Source organism: Alosa pseudoharengus, unplaced genomic scaffold (assembly GCF_046254945.1).
Source record: "Alosa pseudoharengus isolate Yale_2024_CS ecotype anadromous, Long Island Sound unplaced genomic scaffold, YU_APseudo_1.1 YU_APseudo_1.1_scf_21, whole genome shotgun sequence".
Taxonomy (NCBI): Eukaryota; Metazoa; Chordata; class Actinopteri; order Clupeiformes; family Clupeidae; genus Alosa; species Alosa pseudoharengus.
This window is the reverse complement of record NW_027468674.1, coordinates 23313305-23340144: the sequence shown is the minus strand read 5'-3', so window position 1 is coordinate 23340144 and position 26840 is coordinate 23313305. Positions and strand designations below refer to the sequence as shown.

The window sequence follows — 26840 nt, the reverse complement described above, 5'->3', positions numbered from 1 at the left end:
AGAGAGAGAGATTTGGGGATTTTGTCAGACATCCTCTTGTTTTTTTTTTATAGCTTATTTGCAAATTAATTGTTGGTTTTAGCCCAGAGGTTTTAGCATTTGTAGCTAGACAAACAGTCAAGCAATCAGTGAAATTGCTGAAAGAACTATCCATACGAGAGGCACTTACCAAAGCAGAGAGAACAAGCCGAGGGGAGAGATGGACCTTATTACCCCTGTTCTTCCAATGCATCCTTTCTCAGCCCAGGTACTCTTTCACTGACCATGAAGAACGAAACACATACATTTTCATGTGGTGTGTTATGTTGGCCATTGGAAAAAAATATGTATCATGTTTTGTGTATCAAGTTATATGTATCAATGTATCATCAAAGTATCATGTTATATGTATCAAGCTAAACAGAACTGAACTGAATTGAGATGATGATTTAGTGGTGCAGGAAATGTGTTTCAGTCCTGACCAGGATAGCTGTTGGTTTTGGGAGCCAGGGGTGGACAGGGCTGTAGTCTGAGTGAGTACTACCACAACCTGAGTCCCTGGGGAGGAAGACTCAGTTGTCACCTCCACACACACAAAACTAAAGGAAAGCCTTTCAATGCAAATGAGACCGTTGTGTACTCTGTCTTTAGCTGTGGTTCTCACACACTATGACATGGTTCCTGTAACCTGGAAAGACAGTTGAAGAGTTCAGATGCAAAACCCTCTAAATCCGTCTGACCACTTTTCTTTTAAATGAGCATTTAAATTCAGGCTCCTATAGGTTTTTGCCTATAAATCGATATTTCAGACCAGGAAGAGAGTGGTATTTAGTGGGTTTAGAAATTAAATTATTTGATTAACGTATACTATGTGTGGAGAGCATCCCCTCACCATCTTTATCTCATTTTTGACATAGGTGACATTTAGAGGCTTTTGCATCTGAACCCTTCAGTTATAACTAGTTTCAAACAAGATCACACGCTGAAATTAAATGCCAACCATTTCAGTGCTGTCAAGAAGTGTGTGGTGTGTTAATGTTGTGTGAGCGCCCTCCTTTGGCTAAAAGTGGTATATCGTCTTATCAGTGTAAACTATAATCTTTCATGTGAGTGTCTTTCATGATGCTGTCTCTGTGTGTTCTAACTTGCGACAGGTGGGCCTGTATTATTCTCTCATCAGTACTTCTTTCAAGATGGGATTTGCATCTTGAAATGCAGCAGATAATATAATAGATGATAAGCTTAGCATGAAACAAAGTGCTTCCAAATGGTGAACACAGAAACAAATCTGGTTTGTGTTCTGTAAGGCTGTTTTAATGAATATGTATGGCTCCTCATAATCTCGAACATGACAGACGTTGATAAAGCGATGAAACACGCAATTGACAGGACGAGGAGAAACACGTGGCCCGAAGAACCAAAGCAAACACATGCAATTGGTTTCAAGAGAAGTCATCCTTAATTCAAAACAAATACAGTATTCATATTTAATTCATGAAGTCCATTTAACATCTGCTTGTGTTTGCTGAGAAACTCTGTATGCTGAGAAAGGGGTTGGGGGGGCTCGGGGAATGGTTAGGGACAATGATTTATTTTTGTGCACAGAAACTTTAAAATAGGCTTCTTTGAAGCTAAAGTTTTTAAAAGGTAAATGGACCATGACAAGTAGAAGCAATGAAAAGTCGGAAAGTCAGGATGTGTCCCACTTCTGAGCCCTCTGCAACCTATATTTAGTTGGTAATGTGGATATAGTTACGCTACACACCTCTGTTTCCTCATTAAAACATTACAGCACATCTGAAAGCAATGATTGAAAAGGAAACAGAGAAAAGACCACCAAAATGTTGTATATCACTGATAGTAAATGGAAGAATGTTAATGCCCTCATAAATACTTTACACCATTCGTGATATTTTACGAGTCAACATGAGTGGACATTCTATCACCACAACCATGTGCAGCACTCTCATCATCCAACTAATTATGAGAGCAATTAGTTTTCGTGCGCGGTCATTTCTTTGTTAACATCTTGCCATCTCTCACTCTCTCTATCAGTTTATCTCTCCCTCTTCTCTCTCTCCCTCTCCCTCTCTTGTAATTTCCACAGAAAGTATGAATGTCGGCTACAAAGCAAAACAGAGGAGCAGATGTTTGGAACCACTTTAGGTGGTTTTGAGGGTTGCAGCTGCCTTCTGGAACTGAAGAAGTCTAAAGACCAGAGCTGGCAGGCTGGTTGGTTCAAGTTGTTTTGATAGCTGTGTGGTCCGGAGGAATGCAACACCAAGCTGATCAGTTTATGTTGTCCCAAGTATCAGCACAGCATTGCACCTTATGTGAGGGGGGGGGGGGGGGGGGGGGGGGGGGCAAGAGAGCTGCACTTTTAATTTAATCTTTGCCACATCTGGGGTGGGAGGGCTTCAGAGAAAGTATCTCTATTTTCCTTCAATATGCAGACTCTTTTGTGAGTAGAAGGCCAAGGTCTGATTGTTAATCATTCTATCAAAAAACATGAACAATAGTCTTTGCACATCTTAAATCATTCTAATACATGTCTGTCCTAACCAATAAACTTCTATGACTCATTCATGTTTCATAAAGATTTCTGAGTCATTCAGATGTTACACACACTTGATTGGATATTCAGGCATCAGCACACAAGCATGACCTTTTTGGATAGCCACCCTGCATGCAGTTACCAACAGCACGCTCCTATCACTAACGGGGAGTGTCTTTGATTCTGAAATGGAAAGACCGGCCCGTTTGTTGCTTTTGGTCTGTCATGTTAATCTTCAAAGGGGAGAGAGACTCAGACTTCCTTGGTTGTAGGACACTCTCTCGCACACTGGCCTACTGCAGCATGCCAAGGGTCACTTTTTCCCCTTTGAATAGGAACAAAAGAGGATGAGGCAAACATTGTGTGTTGTTATGCCACAGATAATACAGTCTTGTGAGTTACTCTGCATTGTTGTGATTTATAGACAAACATCTTAGCATGAGTTTTTTTTTTCCACTATCAAGTGTTTGTTTTTTATTAATTGTCAGAGGCAACTGAGATTTTACTGTTTGGTTTATACAATGTTATACATCAAAAGTAGCCTAAATAGTCTTTGATGTCATTTTTTGCATCAAAATTTAAATGAGATGCAGCAGGTCTGAGGAAGAGAATATCTAAGCAGACGCCAGAATTTTAACTATTATATAGGCCTAAGCGCCACCTCATGGGCAGAACTAAAACGACAGACACTTGAGCACAATAGGCCCAACTGATAAATGTATAATTGCCCATTTTCTAAACGTAATGCACACAATATGCTCAATTCGTGTGTAAACTTTCAGGTGGACCAAACTTTAACCCACAGATTAATCACGGTGTTTCTTGAATAGTCTTACAATTTTTGCACAAGGCCTATTAGTACAAGGAATTACTTAAAAAGACTAGATTAAACATATTGCATTGGCTTTAACATGTGGTTGACTTATACATTTGTACGGGATGGTAGCCTATAAATGGGTTCAGATACAAAGGGTCCTGCAACTGTGTCCCCAGAGCAACCACAGACTCATTAATGCAAACAGTGTTACTATGGAGCCAGGGGAGCAATCAGTAAACTCTCACTCCCACGCCGGACACACTGGATAGGGCAGAGACTTTGTTGCAATCATGGAGGACGACGACATGCCGGAGGCTGATAAAAGATACGATTTCATAGAGGACTACGTGTTAAAAACTCTGAAGCTGAAAGGCGATCGATGGCAAAAATGCATTTCAGTGGAGGAACAGAAACAAGTAATACAGGACTTCTTGGACAAATCGGAAACCACTACACTTGTCGTTTCCTTCAACGCAGCTGGGCAATTGGCTCCAAGTGTAAGCTTCCCAGCAACTGCTAAAAACAAAGCGGTTTACTTTGTGAAACGGAAGAAAAGTGCTCTGACTGTTGATACAATGAAGAGCAATTTGTTCTACGGAGACTTGTCTTATGTTCCACTTGAACAATTCTCTGCACTGGTCGAAGAAGTAAGTTGACCATTTTATGCACCCAAATATTAGGCCACCCGTGGTCTGTAGCAGTGGTCTTTAAACGAAAAGAGGCCCTAGATAAATCAATGCACAACTAACTAAGATGCAAACACAGAGTTTACTCTAAATTAAAAACTTGGGACAGATCACATGAGGTGAAGGTTAAGGAACGTGCGCAGTCTGCGCACTTTAGTTGACTGATGCCATGGTTACTCCTTTATGGCTCGCTCGCGGGCGGGAGGGCTGTTGGTAAGCCAGTCAGTCAGCCAGACAGTCAGCTTAGCCTCTGTTCAGAAATCTCTGAAACCCTATATCCACATTCAACTCATTCTGTTGTTCAACAAAAGTATTATAGTAATGTGTACGTTTGGATCATTGTAAATGTTTTCATTGTGTAATTGCTGATGCACGTGAATCAAAGCATAGTGTATGGTTCCATTTGCTTTTCCGTCATCTTGTTTACATTTCATTCTGTTTGTTGACATCAGACCCAGAAAACCAAAATCCCTTAAAACCCCAACCAAACAATCAAGATGCACAGAATGCACAGGGATATTGCAGATACAAATAACCATATTTTCACTAGAATTAGAGCATTGTCAGTTCAGAGGCATTTTTTCTTCTGCAAGCATTAAAGTTAATGTTGTTGAGCTTGGCATATCTCCCAATAACTTGGGATTAGGTAAAACTAGAAGAAATCACCTTTTTAAAGAATGGTGGCCCATCTACAGTTGTCTTTGTGATCCTTTCAGGTTGTTGTCCCTGTGCTGTCCAACAGCAGAAACCACAACCAGTGGCCTCATGTCGTTTCCCAGGATATAATGCGACACATCCATTCCCTGAAGAACAATGTGTTTGTGGTGGCTGGTCAAGTGAAAGGGAAAACCCTCCTTCCCTTACCACTGGGGTCTGAAAGAGTGGAGCAGGCAGTTTTAGAACGGGACAAGAGGTGATATATAATAAAGTTAATTTAGTTGTGTTTGCTGTAACTGTGTTCACATTGGTATGCATGTAGTCTTATGTTAAATCTGTTAATGAACAGTAGGCTTTCTCCAAACGTAGAAATGATGTTGACTTGACTCTCTCTGTGGCAGGGGGAGCATGGTGCATAAGGGTGTCATCCATTCCATAGAGACAGTAGTGATCGAGTGGAGTCACCAGATTCGGGAGGTGCTCAAGAGGGACTCCTCTGAGCCCCTAAAGGAGGGCAAAAGCCCTATTCCCTATGAGGAGCTCCAGTTCTGGAGGAACCGGTATGACAGCACTGGGCTCTCTTTTATTACCAAAGACTTTATGTTAAAGATGTTCTGACACAAATTCAGACAGCTCGGATTGACATCAGACAGCTCCTCTCATCCAGTCAATATGCTTCGCTTCAGTATCAGGGAATGGAGGGGTATTTCAATTGGCTGTTGAAGCATTTCCCCTCAAACTCTATTTTTAAGACATTTTCTTTCATAGTAATTTGTTTTTAGAAGAGATCCTGCACACTGTCCATTCCGCATGCAAACATTTATTTGAATAAAACACAATGTTTCGGTCTCAGACCTTCATCAGGTAAATTCCATAGTAATTTGTTTGACACCTTTTATAGGCATAGTTTTACTGTAGGTCATTTATAATCATTGGACATTGTATGTTATGGATGTCATTTACAGTGTGGTGTTTCTTTGTTTAGATACGCTGACCTGGAATGCATTCAGAGCCAGTTTAAGTCTTCTAAAGTGGCTAAAATGGTGGAGCTTCTTGACACAATGGAGAGCAGCTATTATCCTGCATTTAAAAACATGTTTCAAGATGTTTCTACAGGTGAATATTTCACATGTATTTTTTTCCCCACATTCATATTCTTAAGACTTTGGGTAGTTCAAATGAAAGACAGCAAACTATTGAATAATGATGTCGTGACACACCCCCTGGCATTTCAGCCCTGGAAGAGGCTAGAGACATCAACATCCACCTGAAACCTCTTGAGCGACTTTTCGAGGACATTGGGAATGTGGAGTTCAGTGAGGTCAAATGTCAGATTGCTCCACTAATGCACATGGTATGCCTCGTCTGGGCAAACTCTCAGTACTACAACACACCGTCCAGGCTCATTGTTCTGCTGCAAGAGATGTGTAACCTTCTTATTCAGCAGGTATGACGATGGTGATTTCATTCAGTATCTTGACATTTTCACTGTGCGATATGGCGTAGGCAGAAATATAAACAGGTAATTTTATACAAATTATATTCTATATTTGAAAGACATACATGAGATAACCTGATTCAAATCCTGTCAAAACAGCGTTAGAGTTTAAATTGGATTTGAACACTGTATACTTTTTTCGGAGATGTTGAATTAAACCATAATTCTACTTTTCTAACATGTTGTTACTGCTGTTGGGAACCATGTCTGTATCAGAGTGTAAAGATATACTAAAGCTTCTGTAGATAAGAGTGCTCATCTACTCACAGGCCCAGAGCTACTTGAACCCTGAGGACATTCTGAAAGGAGACGTGGCGGAGAGCCTAGCACGTGCCCAGACCACCCTGGATATTTTGCTCCACTATAAGCAGACGTTCGAGGACCGCAGGAGCAGCCTTAGCCAGTACCAGAGAGGTGGGAAGGAGGTTAAGCCATGGGACTTCCACCCTATCATGGTGTTCGCTGGGATGGATCGCTTCATTGACAGACTGAAGACCATTGAGGCAAGGCAGTGAAAGCACTATCCTGGGGGAAATTATGACTAGTTACATTTCCCATCATGCATTCTGAATTAAAGTTCTGCTCTACGCACTTCAGATGAATTTCATACTGCACTTTATGACTACTTTTGTTGAAGACTTCATAGAGTAAAATTAACTTGATAGAAAATCCAAATCAATTCATGATACATTCTTTGATTTCAATATCACTTCCACCATTTTCTGCAGTGATCTCAAAGTATTGAAGATAATTATTTGGAAGGCTTCAGCTTACCACTCTTTATTGAGTTTTTGTATTTTAATGAATGTAATTATCTAGATAAAATAGAATCAAGCTACACTTTAGATGCCAGTTTCCTGCCTCACAATCATTCCCTTTACTTGATGTTTCTCCTGTGATGATTTTAATTTACCACAGAAATTGTTGCTGACTGCTGTTGATATGATGAAGTTGGAGAAGATCGAGTTTGGAGGCATCCGAGGCAAAGCCCTCAGCCAGCAGGTCCAGTGGTTGCATGAGGAGTTTATGGAGAGGTTTAAAGTTATGGTGGAAAAACCGTATGACTGCCTTGATGTCAACAACAAGGTAATTATTCAGTGGAGCATTAAAATCTCAAGATCTCAAGATCAAAATTTCAACACTGCAAATAAACTCTCCCAACTGTTTTTTTAATAACGAATGAGGTGTCTGGCGTTGTTTTGTGAGACCATGCCACAGTAAGGTGTCTGTATGACGAATTTACTTATCAGATTTCTGTTTCTCCCTTTTAGGAGTTTGAAACTGATGCAACTGAATTCCAGTGCAAAGTTGAAGACACAGATCGCCGTCTAGGTGCCATCTTCTGCCAAGCATTTGATGATGCCTCTGGCTTAGAGCATGCCTTTAAGGTACATGTAATTACCTAAATCATATACTGCACGTACCAGACTCTTGACTGCCCTTATGAGGATACTTCCAAGCCATGTGCCATAGGCATATAATACTAAAGTGCAGTATTATTACACAGATATAATCAAATTGTTCCCTTCCTAACTTCTCTTAGCCTGACGAGCCAGACCCACATCAAGATGTAGGGTCTGGGGACTCACCATTCGCAGTGTTCAGTCCGAGGGGCAGGATAAACGGTTGTCTTTTAAATTCCCTCTGCACACAATAGGATAGCGCTACAACTCATGAATCCCATGCGTTTTCCCACCAGCAGAGTTAGTTCGCTAGTTGATCAAACTTTTGCCAACTTAAAAAAAGCTTAACTCGTGTTGCGCTGATTTATTTTGTTATTGAATTCGTAGGCTGGGATTCCTCTCGGCAACAATTATGTTAAAGGTAGCCTCCTGCTTTTTCAGAAGGGACGGCAGGCAGGCTACTGACAGAGCCATGTACAGTGGCAGAGCAACGCACAGTGGCTGAAAGTGGTACTAAAGTTTCACGCAGCTTCACGCCGCGTAATGCGCGACTGAAGTGGCCATTTCAAAGTAATGCCCACTGTAGACTACCCTGGCTGCAAATTACATTTGCTGCCGCTAGGGTATGTCTAGATTTCTAGGCTAAACTTCCCTCCCTTCAACAGTGTAACTCTTGTAGGGATGAATGATCTGTGAGGATCCATGAGGATAGTTCCAAGCCATGTGCTATAGACATAGTTTTTTGAGATCTGTCTGCTGTGAGTTGGTATAAGGTTCTGCATAGTTTCTGGTCTCCTTCACACCTTCAGGTGCTGGATATGTTTGGCAGCCTGTTGGAAAGGCCTCTAATTGCTGCCGATGCCCACGAAAAGTACCCGCTCCTCATCTGCATGTACGACCACGAGCTCGACTGCTGCAAACTGCTCTTCAGAAAACAGACCCAGATGGTGGAGAAAATGGGTGAGATTCAGCACTCAGCACTGTTCCTCGACGCACATTCATTTATTATACTTATCAGAGAGGGGGTTGGGAGGTGGGGGATTTCAAAGAAAGATGGAAAAATCACAAGATTTCCTCTGTAGAAGTCTTAAGAGGTCATGCTCAGGTGAATGACCTGGCTGCCATGTTTCTGCTTCACCCATTTTCAAAATGTGCAAAAAGAAAATGAGCTAATTAGCAATTCCAGATGGTTGGAATTCAGAATGCCCCAAAGGGCTTCTGATCGCTATACTTGGATTATGCCCCTCTGCATCTCTGATCCCAGCATTGCTCCCTGAGCGCTGTGTGTTTATTGATGTGGTGTGTCATTGTTCTCTACGCGTTGTGTGTTTGTTGTGTGTGTGTGTGTGTGTGTGTGTGTGTGTTTGTGTGTGTGTCTGTATGTGTGTGCGTGTGCGTGCGTGCGTTTGTGTGTATGTCTGTGTGTGATTTCCTAGGTTACTGTCCAGTCAGTAAGAACATGCCAGTGGTGTCAGGAGGACTGCAGTGGGCACGACAGCTTCAGGAGCGCATCCAAGTCCCTTTTAATAACTTCAGATACATCACACACCCGTATGGCAATCATCAGAATACTTTTGGACCATTTCTAGTGTTGTTCCTCTAAATCAATTTGGAGCATATTGAAATGATTCTCTACAGTATTATTGGTCCATGGTTATTCATTTTTGTGGTCTGAATGAGTTTTGAATGCCAAGCTAATTAATTTTTTCCATGTCTAATCTGAGTTTTAAATCAGGCAGTCCACTTTTCTAAATAACCATACTCTATTGGGGCTTCACCATTCACTATTTTTTGACAGTGGTGGGCCAAAATTGTTATTCACCTGGATTACACACATTTTTTTCCCCAAACAGATGCATGGAGTCAGCCGAAGGACAAAGAATGATCCAGAAGCACGATGAACTCATGCAGCTGCTGAAAAGGTTAGTCGGCCTGGAGATCCCTGTCGAGATGCTCTATCTGTGATTTACCGGCCAATATATCTGCCCCCTCTGTCCAGGCCCTTCATCTCGGCAACACTCGTCTGCCTGAGTGTGAAAACAGAGCAATTCATCATCTTTCCCCTTAGATAATCCCGCTATCAGCAGCATCACAACACCACGCGATGCTATCGTATATATAGCGATAACACTGCTCATGTGCATTCAGTTTCTATGACAGTGTGGCTAGTTTCACACCAGGAATTCGTGCTGGCATGCGTTTGGGGATGAAGGGGTTTTGGAACAGGCGGCTGAAGTGTGGTAAACTAGAGGGGATTAGGTGGTGCATTCGCGTTTCAGGAGGGAGAGAGAGAGAGTCAAGTGTCCTGCTTTGATTTATTTGCTCGTTTAAAATATTGGTGTCAGTAGATGATTACCCTAGGGCCTCGTGTTCCTTGTGCGCCAGTGGTGCTGGCTCATTTGCGCGCCGGGAATTATGCTGTTAGAAAACACACAAGCATCGCACAACACAGATGGAAGATGGAGATTTTTTTGTCTGTTCCTTCAAAAGAATATATTGTGGCTATGTTTTGTGTGTGCGTGTGTTTGTTTGTGTGTGTGTGTGTGCGTGTGCGTGTACGTGTGCGGAGGTCTTTGTTAGACAGCTTGTGTCTCTGGTGTGTGTATGTGTTAGTCTCTATCTGTGTGTGTGTGCGTGTGCGTGTGCGTGAGTATGTGCGGAGGTCTTTGTTAGACCGCTTGTGTCTCTGGTGTGTGTATGTGTTAGTGTTCTTTTGTCTGTTCCTTCAAAACAATATATTGTTTGTGTGTTTGTGTGTGTGCGTGTGTGTGTGCGTGTGCGTGTGCGTGTGCGTGTGCATGTGCGGAGGTCTTTGTTAGACAGCTTGTGTCTCTGGTGTGTGTATGTGTTAGTCTCTATCTGTGTGTGTGTGTGCGTGTGTGTGTGCGTGTGCGTGTGCGTGTGCGTGTGCGTGTGCGTGTGCGTGTGTGTGTGTGTGTGTATGTGCGGAGGTCTTTGTTAGACCGCTTGTGTCTCTGTTGTGTGTATGTGTTAGTCTCTATCTGTGTGTGTGTGTGTGTGTGTGTGTGTGTGTGTCTGTCTGTGTGTATGTGTGTGTGTGTGTCTCTGCTGATTAAAAATAAATGACTTAACCTCGAGATGTAGGTCTGCGTTCTCTCCTCTGCTCTTTTGTAGTCTAGAGGAGAGGTCTCTTGTTAGAAGCAGGTAATCACTGGTATTGCGCACAGCAATGAGGTTAGTCCAATTAGAACCATCTCCAGTAGTTGCCTTCCTGACATGGGGGTGTGTGATTTATGAGTACAGTGGAACTGTTTGATTGCCTGAACACAGACTCTGGAGCCTCGGAATGGCAATTAACCCTAAACCCAGATGGAAAGAAAAAGAAAGAAAAAAAAGTGAAAAAATTTAATATTGAGCAGAGCACTCAAAATTCAATTTGCCGCAAAACCCTTACAGTGAATAATCCAATATAAATCCATATGCATCTTTTTGTTGGAAGGTGATTCAAGACCAGGAAACAGTGAAACAGCAACAGTGCTAAAAAGAGAGCATTCGTAGTAGGCTGATTTTGTATAGTGAAATAAATTATTCAGCAAAAGCCTTTATTTAACATAGGAAAATCATGCATATTTCCTGTATGATGTGTAATCCATAAAGACCTTATTTATTGTCTGGGGAAATTTCTGTACATTAATTAATTTCACCATCAGGGTGCCAAGACTTTATAACAAGTCTTGTCATCAACATAGTCTTTGCAGTTTCCTTTCCAACATGTTTTCCTTTTTAACATTCAGACGGGTTGCCAGGTTCGATATGTAGCAGTCTGCAGTGGCTACTACATTGTAAAAAGTATAGTGAGGACACACTGTGAATTACCTCTTTTCTGTTCTGTACTACTATGCCATTTTAAACTACTCACAGGCTATTTATGACTGGCTAGTAACACAGGCTATTTGTGTGGAATGTTAACATTGCCATTAAATGGTTTTGTTTAGTGACTAGTTGTAAGACAACCTGATGTGACCACAAACCACTGGTGTGACCACTGTGTAAATAGCGCACCATTTAAGACTGTACTCAGAACAGTAAACAGACAGAGCTAAGTCATGTGGTTCGATGTGTTTGTGGTCTCCTCAGGTACTGCGTGCAGCTGTATGACCAGTGGACTGAGTCTGTGGGGGAGAATTCTCAGTACAACCTCAACCAGCCGCTCATCTGCCGACACCAGGCCACCAGGCTCATCACTGTTAACTTCAACCCTCAGGTAATACAGGCAACAGATGGGCTAAGCTATAAACACAACAATAAAATACTCCTGAGGAAAAAACAAAAACAAATAAATGAACGCACAGACAAAGGGAGACATGATTGTGCTTTTCGCTAAAGGACATCTACACCAATCTTTTACGAAAAAATAAATTTCTTAGAGTGTTTTTTTTTTAATTATATGTATGTAAATCCTGAAACATTGATAAGGATTGACCTACGCACTTTGATAAAGATTGACCTATGCACATTGCTGAACATGATGCATTATGATCAAATCTGGCCCATCTGGTGTTTCTTGTTCATTACGTCATATTATATATTCTATAAGTCATATCTATCACACATATGTTAACACACATGCAGTCTCTCCCATTTTCTGCATGTAAATGTCATGTGTGAATCATGTATGATTCATTGTAATTTTTTTGCACATGTGCATTATGTACATTGGCATACCACAGAATTAAAGGGAATGCTCACCATAATCTGCATAGCCCTGTTGTGTAATTACCCTACTACCGGTATTTAAATAATTTAGGGTACACTTGAGTTGAACCCTTTGTTGTAAGGCAAAAGCATGCCATGATATCCTACAATTAATTGCACCTACATTTATTGCTCATGATATTTAGTGCATGATTGTCTAACCATGTCAATTTATTGCTTATGGTAATTGTCATGAAGCCTCTCATAATTATAGATGCCATGACATATTATGTCACATCTTAATATGCTTTCACTGAATGACATGAACATTTGTTGTCATACAATTACTGTTGTGAATGAAATGAGATATGTTAAAGTGTATTTAGGGGATATTTATGGTAAAGACAAAAAGTTCAAGTGAAATGTTTATCAATCTGGACAAAGTACAACAATCGAGATAAACGAAATCTAAACTCACATCCGAAGTCATTGTATTTTTGGGAGTTGAGTGTGCCTGCTTCACTACTTATTACAATTACAACACAGATGTGAGTGCTGCTCTTGAAACTGTGTTTGTGTGTGTGTGTGTGTGTGTGTGTGTGTGTGTGTGTGTGTGTGTGTGTGTGTGTGTGTGTGTCTGTGTCTGTGTCTGTGTCTGTGTGTGTGTGTGTGTGTATGGCTGTGTGTGTTTGTATGTGTGTGTGTGTACTATGGCAGTTTTCTTAACTGATCTAAACAGTAATGGCTGTGACCCTAGTGGACAACTCTGGCTGACAAATACACATCCCTTATGGCCTTGGTATTGATCAAGCGAAGTGTTTGGGGCTCCTTTAAAACATGACCTTCATTAGTGTCCACTGTCTGTGGCCGGCAGCTGGTGTCAGTACTGAGGGAGGTGAAGTACCTGGAGGCACGGCAGGCCGAAGTGATCCCAGACATGGCTGCCGACGTCTACTCCAGGAAGGAGCTCTTGTGGCAGTACGTGGCCAACATGGAGCTGACGGCCAGCTGGTACAACAAGGTGATGCGCTCAGTGCTGGAGGTGGAGTTCCCGCTGATCCGGAGTCAGCTGCAGGAGATAGATGTACAGCTGAGGGAGGCGGAGGTGTCCATGAACTGGAACAGCAAGGGTGGGCTCGCCGCTGTGTTTGTTTCTGTGTGTCTCTGTTCTGTTGTGTCTGCATAGTGTGTGTGTGTTTGTGTGTGTGTGTGCGTGTGCGTGTGCGTGTGCGTGTGTGTGTGATTATATGTGTGATTGTTCTTGTTGAAATGTGCTTCATCCTACAGTAGCTGACAAGTTAGCATCCCACTTTTAGTAGTCATTCCTTAGCCTGGGCCTCCATCCAACTTTTTAATTCAAATTCTGACCAATAGAATAGAAAATCCTGTGTGGAAATGCTTTAAATTAACATAAAATCTTCGAGGACGAATAAGAAATCAATTCGCTAGAGGGTGTTGGATTATCTCCCAATCAGATTGCATTTGTTGAGATTTTATCATGTTTCCTCATTTAATTTGCCCTTACATCCTCATTTTGAACCCACAGCTGTTCACAACTCCTCCTATGATTTAGAGATTGTCCATTTGCCACTCAAAAACAGAACGGATGGAAACATGCACAGACTCAGCCAAATTTTCATAAATGCTCTTAAAAGATGCAAATGAGTTGGATGAAACCCCAGCTAGTGTCTCACAATTCATGCAGTCATTTGGATGCCATTGTCCCTATTCTTCCATCCACTTACTGCACAGCCAGACCATCTACATTAGTTTCATGAAGCACAGTGGCAGATGTTCAATCATTGATGCTATCTACTGTAACTGTTGTCTGCTGTCTGCTGTCTCTTAGCTGGTCTAGGTTCATCATTCCCACAAGAATAGCACTGACAGTCTCCATATTGAGCAAGGCCATTACCCTCTGAAAACATACATAAAACATTATAGTCTCCTGACATTTGAAATTCCAAAGCTTTCCTCCATTCAGTGGAAATCTCCGGAATTGCATCATGTGCCTTTTGGCAGCTAGGGGAAAACGTGTTGTGGCTTGAAAAAGTCTTGAAATTGTTGCAAAGACATATACTGAACCCTTCTGCAGTAACTCTGAACTGCACAGCCTCAATTTAATTCATTCATTTTTTTCTAACAGATTCATTTTTAGTTAAAAAAAATCTTTTGTGACTTCACATTTGATACAAACTACTAGTGCACAATGATGAAATGATAAAATATGACCTTTTGATTAGCAAATAGCAGGCCATTGCCATTAATTAAGACAAGCCGACTATTAGCTTTGAAGATCAGACTGCGTAACAACCCTCATCATGTTGAGAGCCCTTCACTTCACTTCCTCCTTGTCTGCCCTGCAAACCCAAACAGGGATCTGGGAGTACATCCAGAGGGTGCGTGATGCCGTGCATGAGCTGGAGAACAGCTTGCAGAGGACCAAAGACCATGTAGACCAGATCCATGCCATCATGAAGACCTGGGTGACGCCGATCTTTGAGAGGAAAGAGGGCAAGAAGGACAGCCTCCTGAACCTAGAGGACCGGACAGAGCGCCTGGAGAAATGCTATGGGCACATACGAGACTCGGGGGTCAAAATCCACGCCCTGGTCCAGGTAACTCCAGGAAGAATTTACAATGAGGGCGCGGTTTCACTGTGGCTAAATAAGGATATATGTAGTCTTAACTGTATACTGATTACTTCTTACTGTGGATAGATTGTATATAAGAAGTATCATAATAACAATAAATAAACAGTTAACAATGCACATGGTACAGAAGAGGGTACCATGTCAGTTATATAAAAATTTAATATTTTAGAAATAAGAAATAAGAATAAGAACATTAACTCTCTTAGTTTGATTAGAACTAAACTCTAAACTCTTTGATTAGAACTAAACTCTGTTACTAATACAGAGATTATTCTCTACATATACTGTAGCAAGTAGGGATACGCTTGATACATCAATAATATGCAAGCTTGTGTTGTCTGTGTCCTAATATGTTGTTATGTTCTTTCAGAAAAATCTGGAGCTATTTAAGGCCAACCCTGTCTCGCCAGAATGGAGGGCCTATGTGGACTATATCGATGAAATGGTGATCGATGGTTTTTTCAACAGTATCGAGAGCTCCCTCAAGTTCCTCCTGGACAACACTGGCATGTTCCTCGTGACTCAGGCCCAACACAACAGACTTGTAAATTGTCTTAAATCATTCCTGTCTCTGACCGGTGCTGTCTTCTCCTATTACCACCAGACCAAAGAGCTGGACTGGCTCCGCTGTTCGAGGCCCAGTTGGACCTCCAGCCGCCCGACATGGTCTTCCGCCCCTCCCTGGAGTTTGGCGCGGTGGACGGCTTCTACGACCTGGTGGAGGGCCTCGTCAACGACGTGTACCGGATCGCCTCCCTCGTGCCCCGCCTGGCCGAGCACTGCGCCTTCCCGCACTACCAGGTGTGCGCATGTTGCCGCAGATGTTCTGCCAGAGTGCAATCAGACAGGCCAGGCAGATTTTCATTTTTTTGTTTAGGAAATGGTCGTATTTAAGTCTGACCGCTTGGGCAGCGCAGGAATTCGGACACCTTGACGTCAACGTCTTGACGACGCTCCAAAGCCGGCTGGTGATCTGAGTGCTGACGTCTGAAGTCTGTGACACTCAATATCCCTCGCAGTGGCGTGAACAAACCCATACATGGGACTGGAGATTGTGTGCTCTCGCAAAATTGCAGCATTGATTGTTTTCTCTCAGATTTTACCCTGATTTAGTGTTTTCTCTCTTTGAGGTCATTGCATAACTGTAAGATGTGATCAGTCTCCCCAGAATGCTTAGTAACTCTTCAAGAGTGACTCACTCTATGGTATTGAGTGTAACCTGGCCTTTTACACCTGTTTTTTGTTTCTGCATTTCTGTTGAAGTTGATAGGCTTTTAATTTGTAGTTCAGTTGACTGAAATCTCCCAAGTTTGACCCAATTACCCAAATAAGACCTGAGACCTTTTTCCAGTAAATGTCATTGTGTACCTGATGTTTACTGCACAGCTTGACCACAGTCTACACTCACAACCAGTTACCCTGAATCATCTCAAGCAACCATATTCAGCAATTTGGTTTTGTGTCATCTTTAGATTGTTTTTATGGTGCTGTGTATGTGAAGGACAGATAAACCTGTTGTTCACACTATTTTTCCTGGCTATCCAACTAGTTTTTTTTATCAGTTATGGCGATTGCAGGATTAGATCCCTAGTTATAGATACTTTATGACTCTTTAGTGCTGATTTAAAGACCATAACATAGGTTGCCATTGGTATTGAGTTTCTATTTGCATGTTCTGTCAAACAAACATAACATAGCACAGACTTATCTGGTCTCATAGCAATGTTTGTTCTCTCTCTCTTTCTCTTTCTCTTTCTTTTTTTCTCTCTCTCTCACTCTCTCTTTCTCTCTCCGCAGGCGGACATGGAGGACATGGCCGATCTGGCGGACATGCGTCAGCTTCTCACTGAGCGTGTGCAGGCGGTCGCGGCGCGCTGCTGTGAGCTGCGAGACACCCACGAGCGCTTCGCCTACCTCTACGTGGACGACCGCAAGGAGTTCCTGCGGCAGTTCCTGCTCTACGGCCACGCGCTCACCGGCGAGGAGATCGAGGCGCACGCAGAGGACGGCGTGCCCGAAGCACCGCCCGCACTGGCCGGCTTCCGGGAGCAGGTGGACACGTACGAGCGCGTCTACGGCGAGGTGCAGCAACTTGAGGCTGTACATGTGGTCCACGGCTGGATGCGGCTGGACGCGCGCGTCTTCAAGAGCTCCCTGCTCAACACGGTCAAGAAGTGGAGCCTCATGTTCAAACAGCACCTCATTGACCATGTCACAAACAGGTAGTGTATTACATGTCGTCAATGTGCATTCGAACCATTAGCCTGTGATGAGTGGTAACAGAATGATTTTCAGTATGCTTGAAAATGTTGAAGCATTTTCTTACACAGCCAGTATTTCTGTATCAACAGTATTGTGGTCTTTTGTAAAAGACAATGACAAATGAGTTGTAAATGATGGGTACGTTTAGATGGAACACTGAGACTACTTGTACAATATCACACACATAATACTAAGGGAGTCTGACATGTACTGCCATAACTCATAATATTTACTCTGACTTGTAACCAATCCCTTTCTGTCTTTTGCTGTTAGTCTGTCTGACCTGGAAGACTTCATTCAAGTTACAAAGACTGGGCTTGGCAAGAGTGTGGCAGAGGGTGACTACGGTGGCCTGGTGGAGGTCATGGGTCACCTGCTGGCGGTGAAGGAGAGGCAGAGCAGTACGGACGAGATGTTTGAGCCTCTGCAGCACACCATTGACCTGCTGAAGACCTATGAACAGGAGCTGCCAGAGGTGGTCTTCAAGCAACTTGAGGTACTATAATGTGTCTCTTCTGTTCTCCTTCAGTATGTGAAATACTGTACATACTGTACAACTACAGCTGTCTTTTATTGTGAAAATTCACAGTAGTGGGGTGTATTTTTGAAAGCCTACGGCTTTGATACCACACATACGGCTAAGATCAGAACTCTGAATGAACTTGATTTTAATGTTTGCATACTTTAGCTCATAAAACCTGGCTGTTTTTATTTCTACATCTCTCTGTTTTCCTGCTTGAGTAAAATATCAGCAGTGCTGTTACATCATCAATTATCGACCTCTCTGTCCAGGAGCTGCCGGAGAAGTGGACCAACCTGAAGAAGGAGGCTGTTGTGGTTAAGCAGCACGTGGCTCCCTTGCAGGCCACTGAGGTGGCTTGTCTGCGTCGCAAGTGCACCTCATTTGATGTGGAGCAGCACACCTTCAGAGAGGACTTCCGCAAGAATGGACCTTTCAGGTACAGCCTCAAAATACTGAATATACAGTTATATATATATAATATATATATATATATATAGGCATACATCTACACAATAAAAATTACAACATGGGATTGAAAGATAAATCCTGTGTGAAGCATTACTAGTAGCCCAGACGAACCCAAGGAATTTCCAAAGGATCCCATTGACACCTGTTTCTGAAACCAAAAACTTGGGATGGGGCAGGCTTTATATGATGACTGATAGTGAAGTGTATTCATACGCAACCAATGGCTGCGCTGATAGCGACAGGGTTAAACCTAAGATATTGACGTGTATTTTCTTTGGAATTGAGTAAACAACTGCATTTAAAACCTCGTTTACAAGAAAGATGTGTTTGCTGGCACTTCTTAAACAATTTGTTAAGAGTTCAATGCACCAATTTAAGCTTCATTTCACTGCTAATTATGCCTGTGGAAGTCGTAAGTCAATGAAGCCTTTCCAGACCCACTTTCAATCTCAATTGAGTTTTCAGAAGTGGTCTGGTGTCAACCACGGGACATTACTAGTACATTATACTGTATACTGATTTCATCTCCTCACACAGATTTGACTCTGAGAATCCCTATCAGATGTTGAACACGGCCCACAGGCAGATCCTGGAGAAGGAGTCCACCATGGCTACACTGGTTGCGTCAGCCAGCCTTTTCGAGGTCAACATCTCAGACTACAAGCAGCTCCGTCAGTGTCGTCGCGAGGTGGTCCTGCTCAAGGAGCTGTGGGACCTGGCCTCCGTGGTCCAGTCCAGCCTGGACGCCTGGCGGACCACGCGCTGGCGGGACATCAACGTGGACGACATGGACCTGGAGTGCAAGCGGCTGAGCAAGGAGCTGCGCGCCCTGGACAAGGAGGCCCGCGCCTGGGACGCCTTCCTGGGACTGGACGCCACGCTGAAGAACACGCTGACCTCGCTCCGGGCCGTGGCCGAGCTCCAGAACCCGGCCATCCGCCCGCGCCACTGGCACCAGCTGATGGCCGCCACGGGCGTCCGCTTCGCCATGGACGAGGGCACCACGCTGGCCGACCTGCTGCGGCTGGAGCTGCACCGCTTCGAGGACGAGGTGCGCGGCATCGTGGACCGGGCCGTCAAGGAGATGGCCATGGAGAAGGTGCTGATCGAGCTGGACGCCACCTGGACGGGCCTGGCGTTCGCCTACGAGGCGCACGCGCGCACCGACGTGCCGCTCGTGCGCTCGGACGAGGAGCTGATCGAGACGCTGGAGGACAACCAGGTGCAGCTGCAGAACATGCTCTCATCCAAGCACATCGCCCACTTCCTAGAGGAGGTGTCGTCCTGGCAACGGCGACTCTCCACCGCCGATGCGGTCATCTCCATCTGGTTTGAGGTGCAGAGGACCTGGTCACACCTGGAGAGCATCTTCATCGGCTCCGAGGACATCCGCTCACAGCTGCCCGAGGTTAGACTCGAAAAGAGAAAAACTCCCTCTTTGTTTCCAACTATTTATCATATGATTGGGAAACAATCTTCTGACAATGAGCTGACAATGAGCTGTCAGTAGAATTCTAAATAAAACCAGCATTTGTGGTACAGTATAGTAACTCAAAATGGATCTTACAGAATAAATTAGCCTCTTCTTTAAGTAACAATTGCAGCCCATATGCTTTTAATCACAAGTGAAATTATCCAGTAATGCCTCCAGCATATAGCAGTATACATATCACATTAGTGCTGTACATAGCGTTAAAGGGCCGTTAAACACACAGATGTTTGCTAAATACCATCAGTTCAAGTCCTTTCAATGGAGTAACGAAGGCTGCATGGTCATTCGCCTCTGATTCTCCCTGCAGGACTCCAATCGCTTTGAAGGCATCGACACAGATTTCAAACAACTGGCGTACGAAACTCACAAAACTCCAAATATCATAGAAGCCACCAACAAACCGGGACTCTACAATAAGCTGGAGGACATTCAGTGCAGGTGGGTTGCTTTATTTTTGGGGGGTTTACCACCGTGTCCTGATTTCCATTGCACTGTGGGTAAACATTGCAATGTAGGCTGCCTGAATAAGTGGCTCTAATCTTGCAGTTTCGCTCCCCAGAGCTGACTTTCACGGGGAAATGCATATTTCCTGTTTTTGCGTTGTTGTAGACACCCACGAGAACGAGCAGGCCCACAAGCTCAAACACATGCATATGCCCACACAGAGATGCACAGGCACACCCAATACACACACACACACACACACACACACACACACACACACACACACACACACACACACACACACACACACACACACACACACACACACACACAATCACACGCACACACACACAAATACACACCCACACACAGACACACACACACACACACACACACCCAAACACACACAAATACACACACACTCACAAATACGCACACACACAAACACACACACACACACACACACACTCACACGCAAACAACCCATATATAGTTTTCTGAGGTGCATTTCATTTTGCTGCATTTTGTTTATCTGTGTGTGTGTGTGTGTGTGTGTGTGTGTGTGTGTGTGTGTGTGTGTGTGTGTGTGTGTGTGTGTTTGTGCCTGTGCCTGTGCCTGTGCGTGTGCACGTGTGCGTGTGCGTGTGTGTGTGCCTGTGTGTGTGTGTGTTTCCATAATCACCCGGGCCTTTTGTCTTATTGTATGACAGACTGGCCTTGTGTGAGAAGGCTTTGGCAGAGTACCTGGACACCAAGCGGCTGGCCTTCCCCCGCTTCTACTTCATCTCCTCCGCAGACCTGCTGGACATCCTGTCTAATGGCACAGACCCCCACCAGGTACTGCACAGATAGGCCAGTGACCATTAGCATAGCACTGGACAAGACAGAAAAGCCCTCCCACACCGAGTACCAGTAAACTCACCCAACCCCCACCTGTTATGAGGTAAACTGTACGTTACTCCTAAATTGATGACATGATCGCATGTCAGTGTGATTTAATGAAATCATCTGTGCTGTCTAGTCCGGTATCTTGCTTTTTGATTAATACCCTTGATATTAACATCATAAAATATAATGTCAGCTCTGGTATGTATCATAATTTTCCCAAAACTGCTGATGACCAGACAGTTTGTTTTGGCCAGGATTGTGTCTTTTATAAGACATAACACACATGTTGACAGGCACAGAATCTTTGCCTACAGATTCATCACTCCTTCGCATCCTCCCAAGATTGATAATAATGCATGGGATAGTACACTGTGTTCAATACACATATTAATGATCTGCAGGTCTCCTGTCTTGTATTCTTTAGTGGCCAATAGGGGGTAGTGTTGCTTTCTGTTTGTAATTTATTGCATCAGTCAAGACGTGTGTGCCGACATCCCGTTGAAGGTGCATGACTGCAGTAAATGGGGGAAAAAACGGATGAATAGGTGAAAAGAAACTTTTTTTAAACTCGTCTCCCTCTCAGGTCCAAAGGCACCTGTCCAAACTGTTTGATAATGTTGCCAAGCTGAAGTTTGACTCCGACGCCGAGGGGAAGCCCTCCAAGACGGCTCTGGGAATGTTCAGCAAGGAGGATGAGTGCGTGCCTTTCAGCCAGCCATGCGACTGCACGGGCCAGGTACCTCTGTCCAGCTCCTGATCAACTTCAGCTGCATACTGCAGACTTGTATTAACCATCACCGCACACACATACACACACACACACACACACTCACATACACGCTAGAGCGTGTGAGCATCCAACACCTTCTTGGAATAAGAAATTCTATTTCGTTTTGTTTTGTTTATCTGTTTGTTTTCAGATGAGTGGAACACCATATACTGCACAACACAGGGGCCTCTTGAATTATAAACTAACCGTCTCCATAGTATAGAGCATCCACCTCTGAATGCGAATGAGATTTTCTTTACTGCAGCCAAGTAGTATCTTGCATTGTGTGTATATTATACACAGTACACATATACACAAACGCACATGCATATGCACATGCACACGCGCGCGCGCGCACACACACACACACACACACACACACACACACACACACACACACACACACACACACACACACACACACACACACACACACTCCACCTCAGTATTACCTCTTCAGCCCTGTAGCCAAACTCTTGGCTGCTAGATCACTGTGCTCAACAACACTTCTTCAGTCTAATCAGAGAAATCAGCTGGAGTGTAGCTCGGCCCGCGAAACGAGAGCTTGCCTCCCTCTCAGTCCCTCGACGGCACATGCTTATTGGCAGTGAAAGCGTGTGTTGCTTAGAGGATTTCAGCACGAAAGTTGTTTGGAGCATTAATTAGTCAGGCTGTACTTGGCCCACGCTGTATTGCTGTCGAGATAATGCTATGGGCTGCAAATAGAGATTTTACGTCCCAATGTGTTCCTTCAGATAATATCCCCCTTTTTGACACTGCTGAGGAAATTCCTTTGAGAACTATTAAGACTCAGCGCTGTGACTACTTCTGTCCTCGCTAGACCAAATATTTCACTTTTATACATCAATACCTCTTAAAAGTACATTGCCCTGGATTTATAGACTTAATCGCTGGCTTTGCGGATGCTTATGGCCATATTCATAACTTTAAATGCTTCTACTTGACTCAGATGAAATAATGTGGAATCTCTATTAATTTGTTTTACAGTTGATATTATATTTCTCCTCATAACTTTTGGCTAATAGCGATTATGACAACTGAGTGCAATAATGATAATTTTTCCTGATAATGTTTCTTGGTAACACTTGACTTGGATAGTCTGCCCACAGAGATTTAACAGACCATCTGCTAGGATTCATTTTCAGTGTGTAAAATTGTTGTTGAACAATTACTGAACATCACCTTAACTATAAATTGTAGTTGTGTTGACAATCTGAGCATCTGCAGGTAGTCTGTGGTATCACACACACACACACACACACACACACACACACACACACACACACACACACACACACACACACACACTCACACACACTATCCAAGTGGCTCTGAGGGTTTTAGTGTCTGTTCCACGATAGTGGAATACTGTACGCAACATGAAACATGAATGGCTATGAATTGAAATCGGACACGATAATCTGTCGCCAGGTCGAGGTGTGGCTGAACCGCGTGCTGGACACCATGCGCGACACGGTGCGCCACGAGATGACCGAGGCGGTGGTGGCCTACGAGGATAAGCCGAGGGAGCAGTGGCTGTTTGACTACCCCGCTCAGGTAGGAGGAGTGCCAAAGCCTGTCTGCCACTAACCGCACTCTCCAGGCAAGCTGCGCTAATCCAACCTCCAGCTCTGTTTTGAAGTGCTAAACCCAGCATGCATCTGGTGTGCCTTTGGTTTACTTCGACACACCTTGAGATTTTGAGGCGTGTGTGTGTGTGTGTGTGTGTGTGTGTGTGTGTGTGTGCTTGTAGTTGTTTGGGTATATTTATTTGCCAGTGGATTTGTGTGTGAATGTGTGTCTATCTGTGCAGTATGTGTGTTATGGTGATATGCTTGTGTTGTATGAATTTTGTTAAATAGGTTATGGGGCATAGGTAGAGAAACATTCTGTATCTATGTTACGGTGTATGTGTGTGTGTATGTGTGTACCTGCATGCGTGCACGTGTGTGTATATGCATGTTTCTAAAGCAAATGATGCTCATGTTGAATGTAAGGGAATATATGGTTTCTTTTTAAGGTATTTATAGCCAAATCAAAAACCATTAGTGAATTCACCATCTGTTAAAACAAACTATGGAAGCGGCATGCCTGTGCTTGTGTGATCGATACCATATGTAAACATCACTCACCAACCTGTCAAGACGTGCATCAGTGATAGAAATAGCAATGGCTTATGCCTTCCACACCATATACGGTACACTTCACACCAAAGAGCTTGCAAACTGAAGCTCACACAAAAGAACTCTCAGATGTTAGTGAGCTTTATTCAAGCAAGCATGTGGTTGTTTCCTTAGTCTTGGGAAAAATGTATCTGCTTAAGCTGCTGCTGTTAGATGCCTCAGCCACCAACCTATGGGCAGCCGTGGCCTACTGGTTAGTACTTCGGACTTGTAACCGGAGGGTTGCCGGTTCGAACCCCGACCAGTAGGCACGGCTGAAGTGCCCTTGAGCAAGGCACCTAACCCCTCACTGCTCCCCGAGCGCCGCTGTTGTTGCAGGCAGCTCACTGCGCCAGGATTAGTGTGTGCTTCACCTCACTGTGTGTTCACTGTGTGCTGAGTGTGTTTCACTAATTCACGGATTGGGATAAATGCAGAGACCAAATTTCCCTCACGGGATCAAAAGAGTATATATACTTATACTTATACTTAGTGACACTGCACTGCATTACCTCTGCTGCTATTGCTGCCGCTCTTGCTGCTTACTCGGAGCGCAACAAAATAAGACAGGAATGAAAATCCATTTGTGCAAGACCCCCTCTAGCCTAAGCAGATCTAGACAGGTGGAGAAGGGGAGGAGGAGAGTCCAAGAAAAACTTTCACGGCGCAGAAAGCTGCATGCATCTTCCCAGAGTAACATATGGAATTGAAGTAAGTGGCGTTGGGGGTAGGGGGCTGATTGGTTTCCGGCGTTTAAGCCAATCACCTGCGTCACTCAGAGGTTCCTGTCTGCGCTGCCACCTGATAGACAGTTGTCTCGTCAGCTAAATGACTAAATGCAGAAGACGTGGAATGTGTCCCGGGTTCAGATCTCAAACTCAAAAGTTCCTGGCACTTTTGATAAAAGCATCTGCTTTAACCCCACATGTTAACCCCTCTAGGTGGCGCTCACCTGCACCCAAATCTGGTGGACCATGGACGTGGGGATGGCGTTCGGCCGCCTCGAGGAGGGCTACGAGAACGCCATGAAGGAGTACTACAAGAAGCAGGTGGGCCAGCTGAACGCCCTCATCACCCTGCTCATTGGTCAGCTCACGCCGGGTGACCGTCAGAAGGTCATGACCATCTGCACTATCGACGTCCACGCCAGGGACGTGGTGGCCAAGATCATCGCTCAGAAGGTAGGCCGCCACTGATGACCTGCTGATTCGGATTGATGTGGGTTTGTCTGAAATCTGTGGTAGGTCACACAAAGACTATAAAATACCAAATGGTGTCTGGTTCATTGCTGTCGGATTCAACACTGTCTACAGTTATTACCATATGGCACTTTCATTTGTTGTTTTTCCTTTCTTCTGATGTGAGCTTTGTTTGAATGATAAAAATGAAACATTTGCATAGTCGTTATTATATTCCAAGAGTCTCCATACATCCTGCTGTTAATAAATGCCATCTGGTGCCACTGACATTTCAGATCTTTTCAGTTTGTGGTAAGAATCACCCAAAATCCCCCGAGTATTAAAGGGCGACATTACATAAAAATGGCTTTGGGCATTGTGTCAGTCAGGTCAGGTGCTTGTCTTGTGTTCTGACCCCCAGGTGGACAACTCCCAGGCCTTTGTGTGGCTGTCCCAGCTGAGACACCGATGGGACGACCGGGAAAAGCACTGTTACACCAACATCTGTGACGCCCAGTTCCTATACTCCTACGAGTACCTCGGCAACACGCCTCGTCTGGTCATCACCCCGCTAACAGACCGGTCAGTATGCTTATATATTTTTAAATTTGGTTGAGGTGAAGTTTTGACTCTTTTTCATTCATTTCAACTTGACAGACCCTGAGCAAAGCCTCTTATTAAAAGTTAAGGTGCCATTAAAATCCATATGTGCAGAACAGAGAAGCACCAGGTGCCAAGACTCTCTGGCAAGCTGTTTAGACTTAGAAACAAAAAAAACAAAATAAACAATCCACACCCACCCAGCTAAACTCCCAAACTGACCGAGGTGCTTTGAAGCCAAAAACAAAGCAGGAGCAATCTGCTTTGATGGATAAATCAATGTTCGCACAGCTCTCCAAGCATATGGTCAGCCGCGTCCCTTTTTCCGTTGTCAGAGGCTGACCATGTCACCACTTTGGCTCCTCTCCAGACGCACAGAGTTTTTCGGGATGTTCTAAAAAAAAAGAAAAAAAGAAAAGACTCCCAAATGAAATAGGTGGGCCCAGGTGGGCTTCTATAAACGTCTGAGTCTCTTTCTCTTTCTATTTCTCTTTCTCTTTCTCTCTCTCTTTCTCTTTCGCTTTCTCTCTCTTTCTCTTTCTCTCTCTCTTTCTCTCTCGCTTTCTCTTTCTCTTTCTCTATCTCTTTCTCTTTAGTTAACCGATACACAATGAGGCTAGACACTAGGTGGCTCGTTTGGTGAAGTAGTCCTTGAAAAATTTTTTTTTCACGCTTTATACAGTACATTGCAAAAATACTCACCATCTTTTTGAGTGACCTTCAGAAGGATCAAGTACAGCTTTTAGGTGATGGTAGGAGGGGGCAGCTTTTTTAACAATGTTGCCGGGCAACTACATAACCGGTTCTATGTGTTCTGATTGGATGATCATGACAATGTTCCTGCTGATGATTAGTTCACCAGAAAAAAAAATACCCAATAAAATGCCGTAACAGCAATACTCAGGAAGGGGGGTGGGGGGATAATATGTGTGTTCTATTGATGTCACTAACCATTGTGCATTGTGCTTTGTCTGTCGTGTGTGTGTGTGTGTGTGTGTGTGTGTGTGTGTGTGTGTGTGTGTGTGTGTGTGTGTGTGTGTGCCCATCTCACCTGGCCTTCAGATGCTACATCACCCTGACCCAGTCTCTCCACCTCACCATGAGTGGGGCCCCAGCTGGGCCTGCTGGC

At 43.9% G+C, this 26840-nt stretch overlaps 1 protein-coding gene across 1 annotated transcript in view; it reads left to right on the top strand.

Moving 5' to 3' along the window:
• The first annotated feature begins 3640 nt into the window (after positions 1–3640).
• dnah9 (dynein, axonemal, heavy chain 9) overlaps positions 3641–26840 on the top strand; it is a 107682-nt gene continuing 84482 nt past the window's right edge. The window contains exons 1-27 of the mRNA XM_076298773.1: positions 3641–3997; positions 4753–4949; positions 5095–5253; positions 5679–5809; positions 5929–6140; positions 6461–6694; positions 7110–7277; positions 7463–7579; positions 8404–8554; positions 9031–9145; positions 9448–9516; positions 11693–11819; positions 13125–13380; positions 14627–14868; positions 15275–15410; positions 15509–15705; positions 16702–17126; positions 17440–17662; positions 17959–18125; positions 18695–19565; positions 19957–20087; positions 20804–20930; positions 21565–21717; positions 23203–23328; positions 24875–25114; positions 25533–25693; positions 26774–26840. The exon at positions 26774–26840 is cut by the window's right edge and continues 90 nt beyond it. Of these exons, the coding sequence (XP_076154888.1) occupies positions 3641–3997; positions 4753–4949; positions 5095–5253; positions 5679–5809; positions 5929–6140; positions 6461–6694; positions 7110–7277; positions 7463–7579; positions 8404–8554; positions 9031–9145; positions 9448–9516; positions 11693–11819; positions 13125–13380; positions 14627–14868; positions 15275–15410; positions 15509–15705; positions 16702–17126; positions 17440–17662; positions 17959–18125; positions 18695–19565; positions 19957–20087; positions 20804–20930; positions 21565–21717; positions 23203–23328; positions 24875–25114; positions 25533–25693; positions 26774–26840 (5559 nt within the window). The remainder of the gene's footprint in view (positions 3998–4752; positions 4950–5094; positions 5254–5678; positions 5810–5928; positions 6141–6460; positions 6695–7109; positions 7278–7462; positions 7580–8403; positions 8555–9030; positions 9146–9447; positions 9517–11692; positions 11820–13124; positions 13381–14626; positions 14869–15274; positions 15411–15508; positions 15706–16701; positions 17127–17439; positions 17663–17958; positions 18126–18694; positions 19566–19956; positions 20088–20803; positions 20931–21564; positions 21718–23202; positions 23329–24874; positions 25115–25532; positions 25694–26773) is intronic.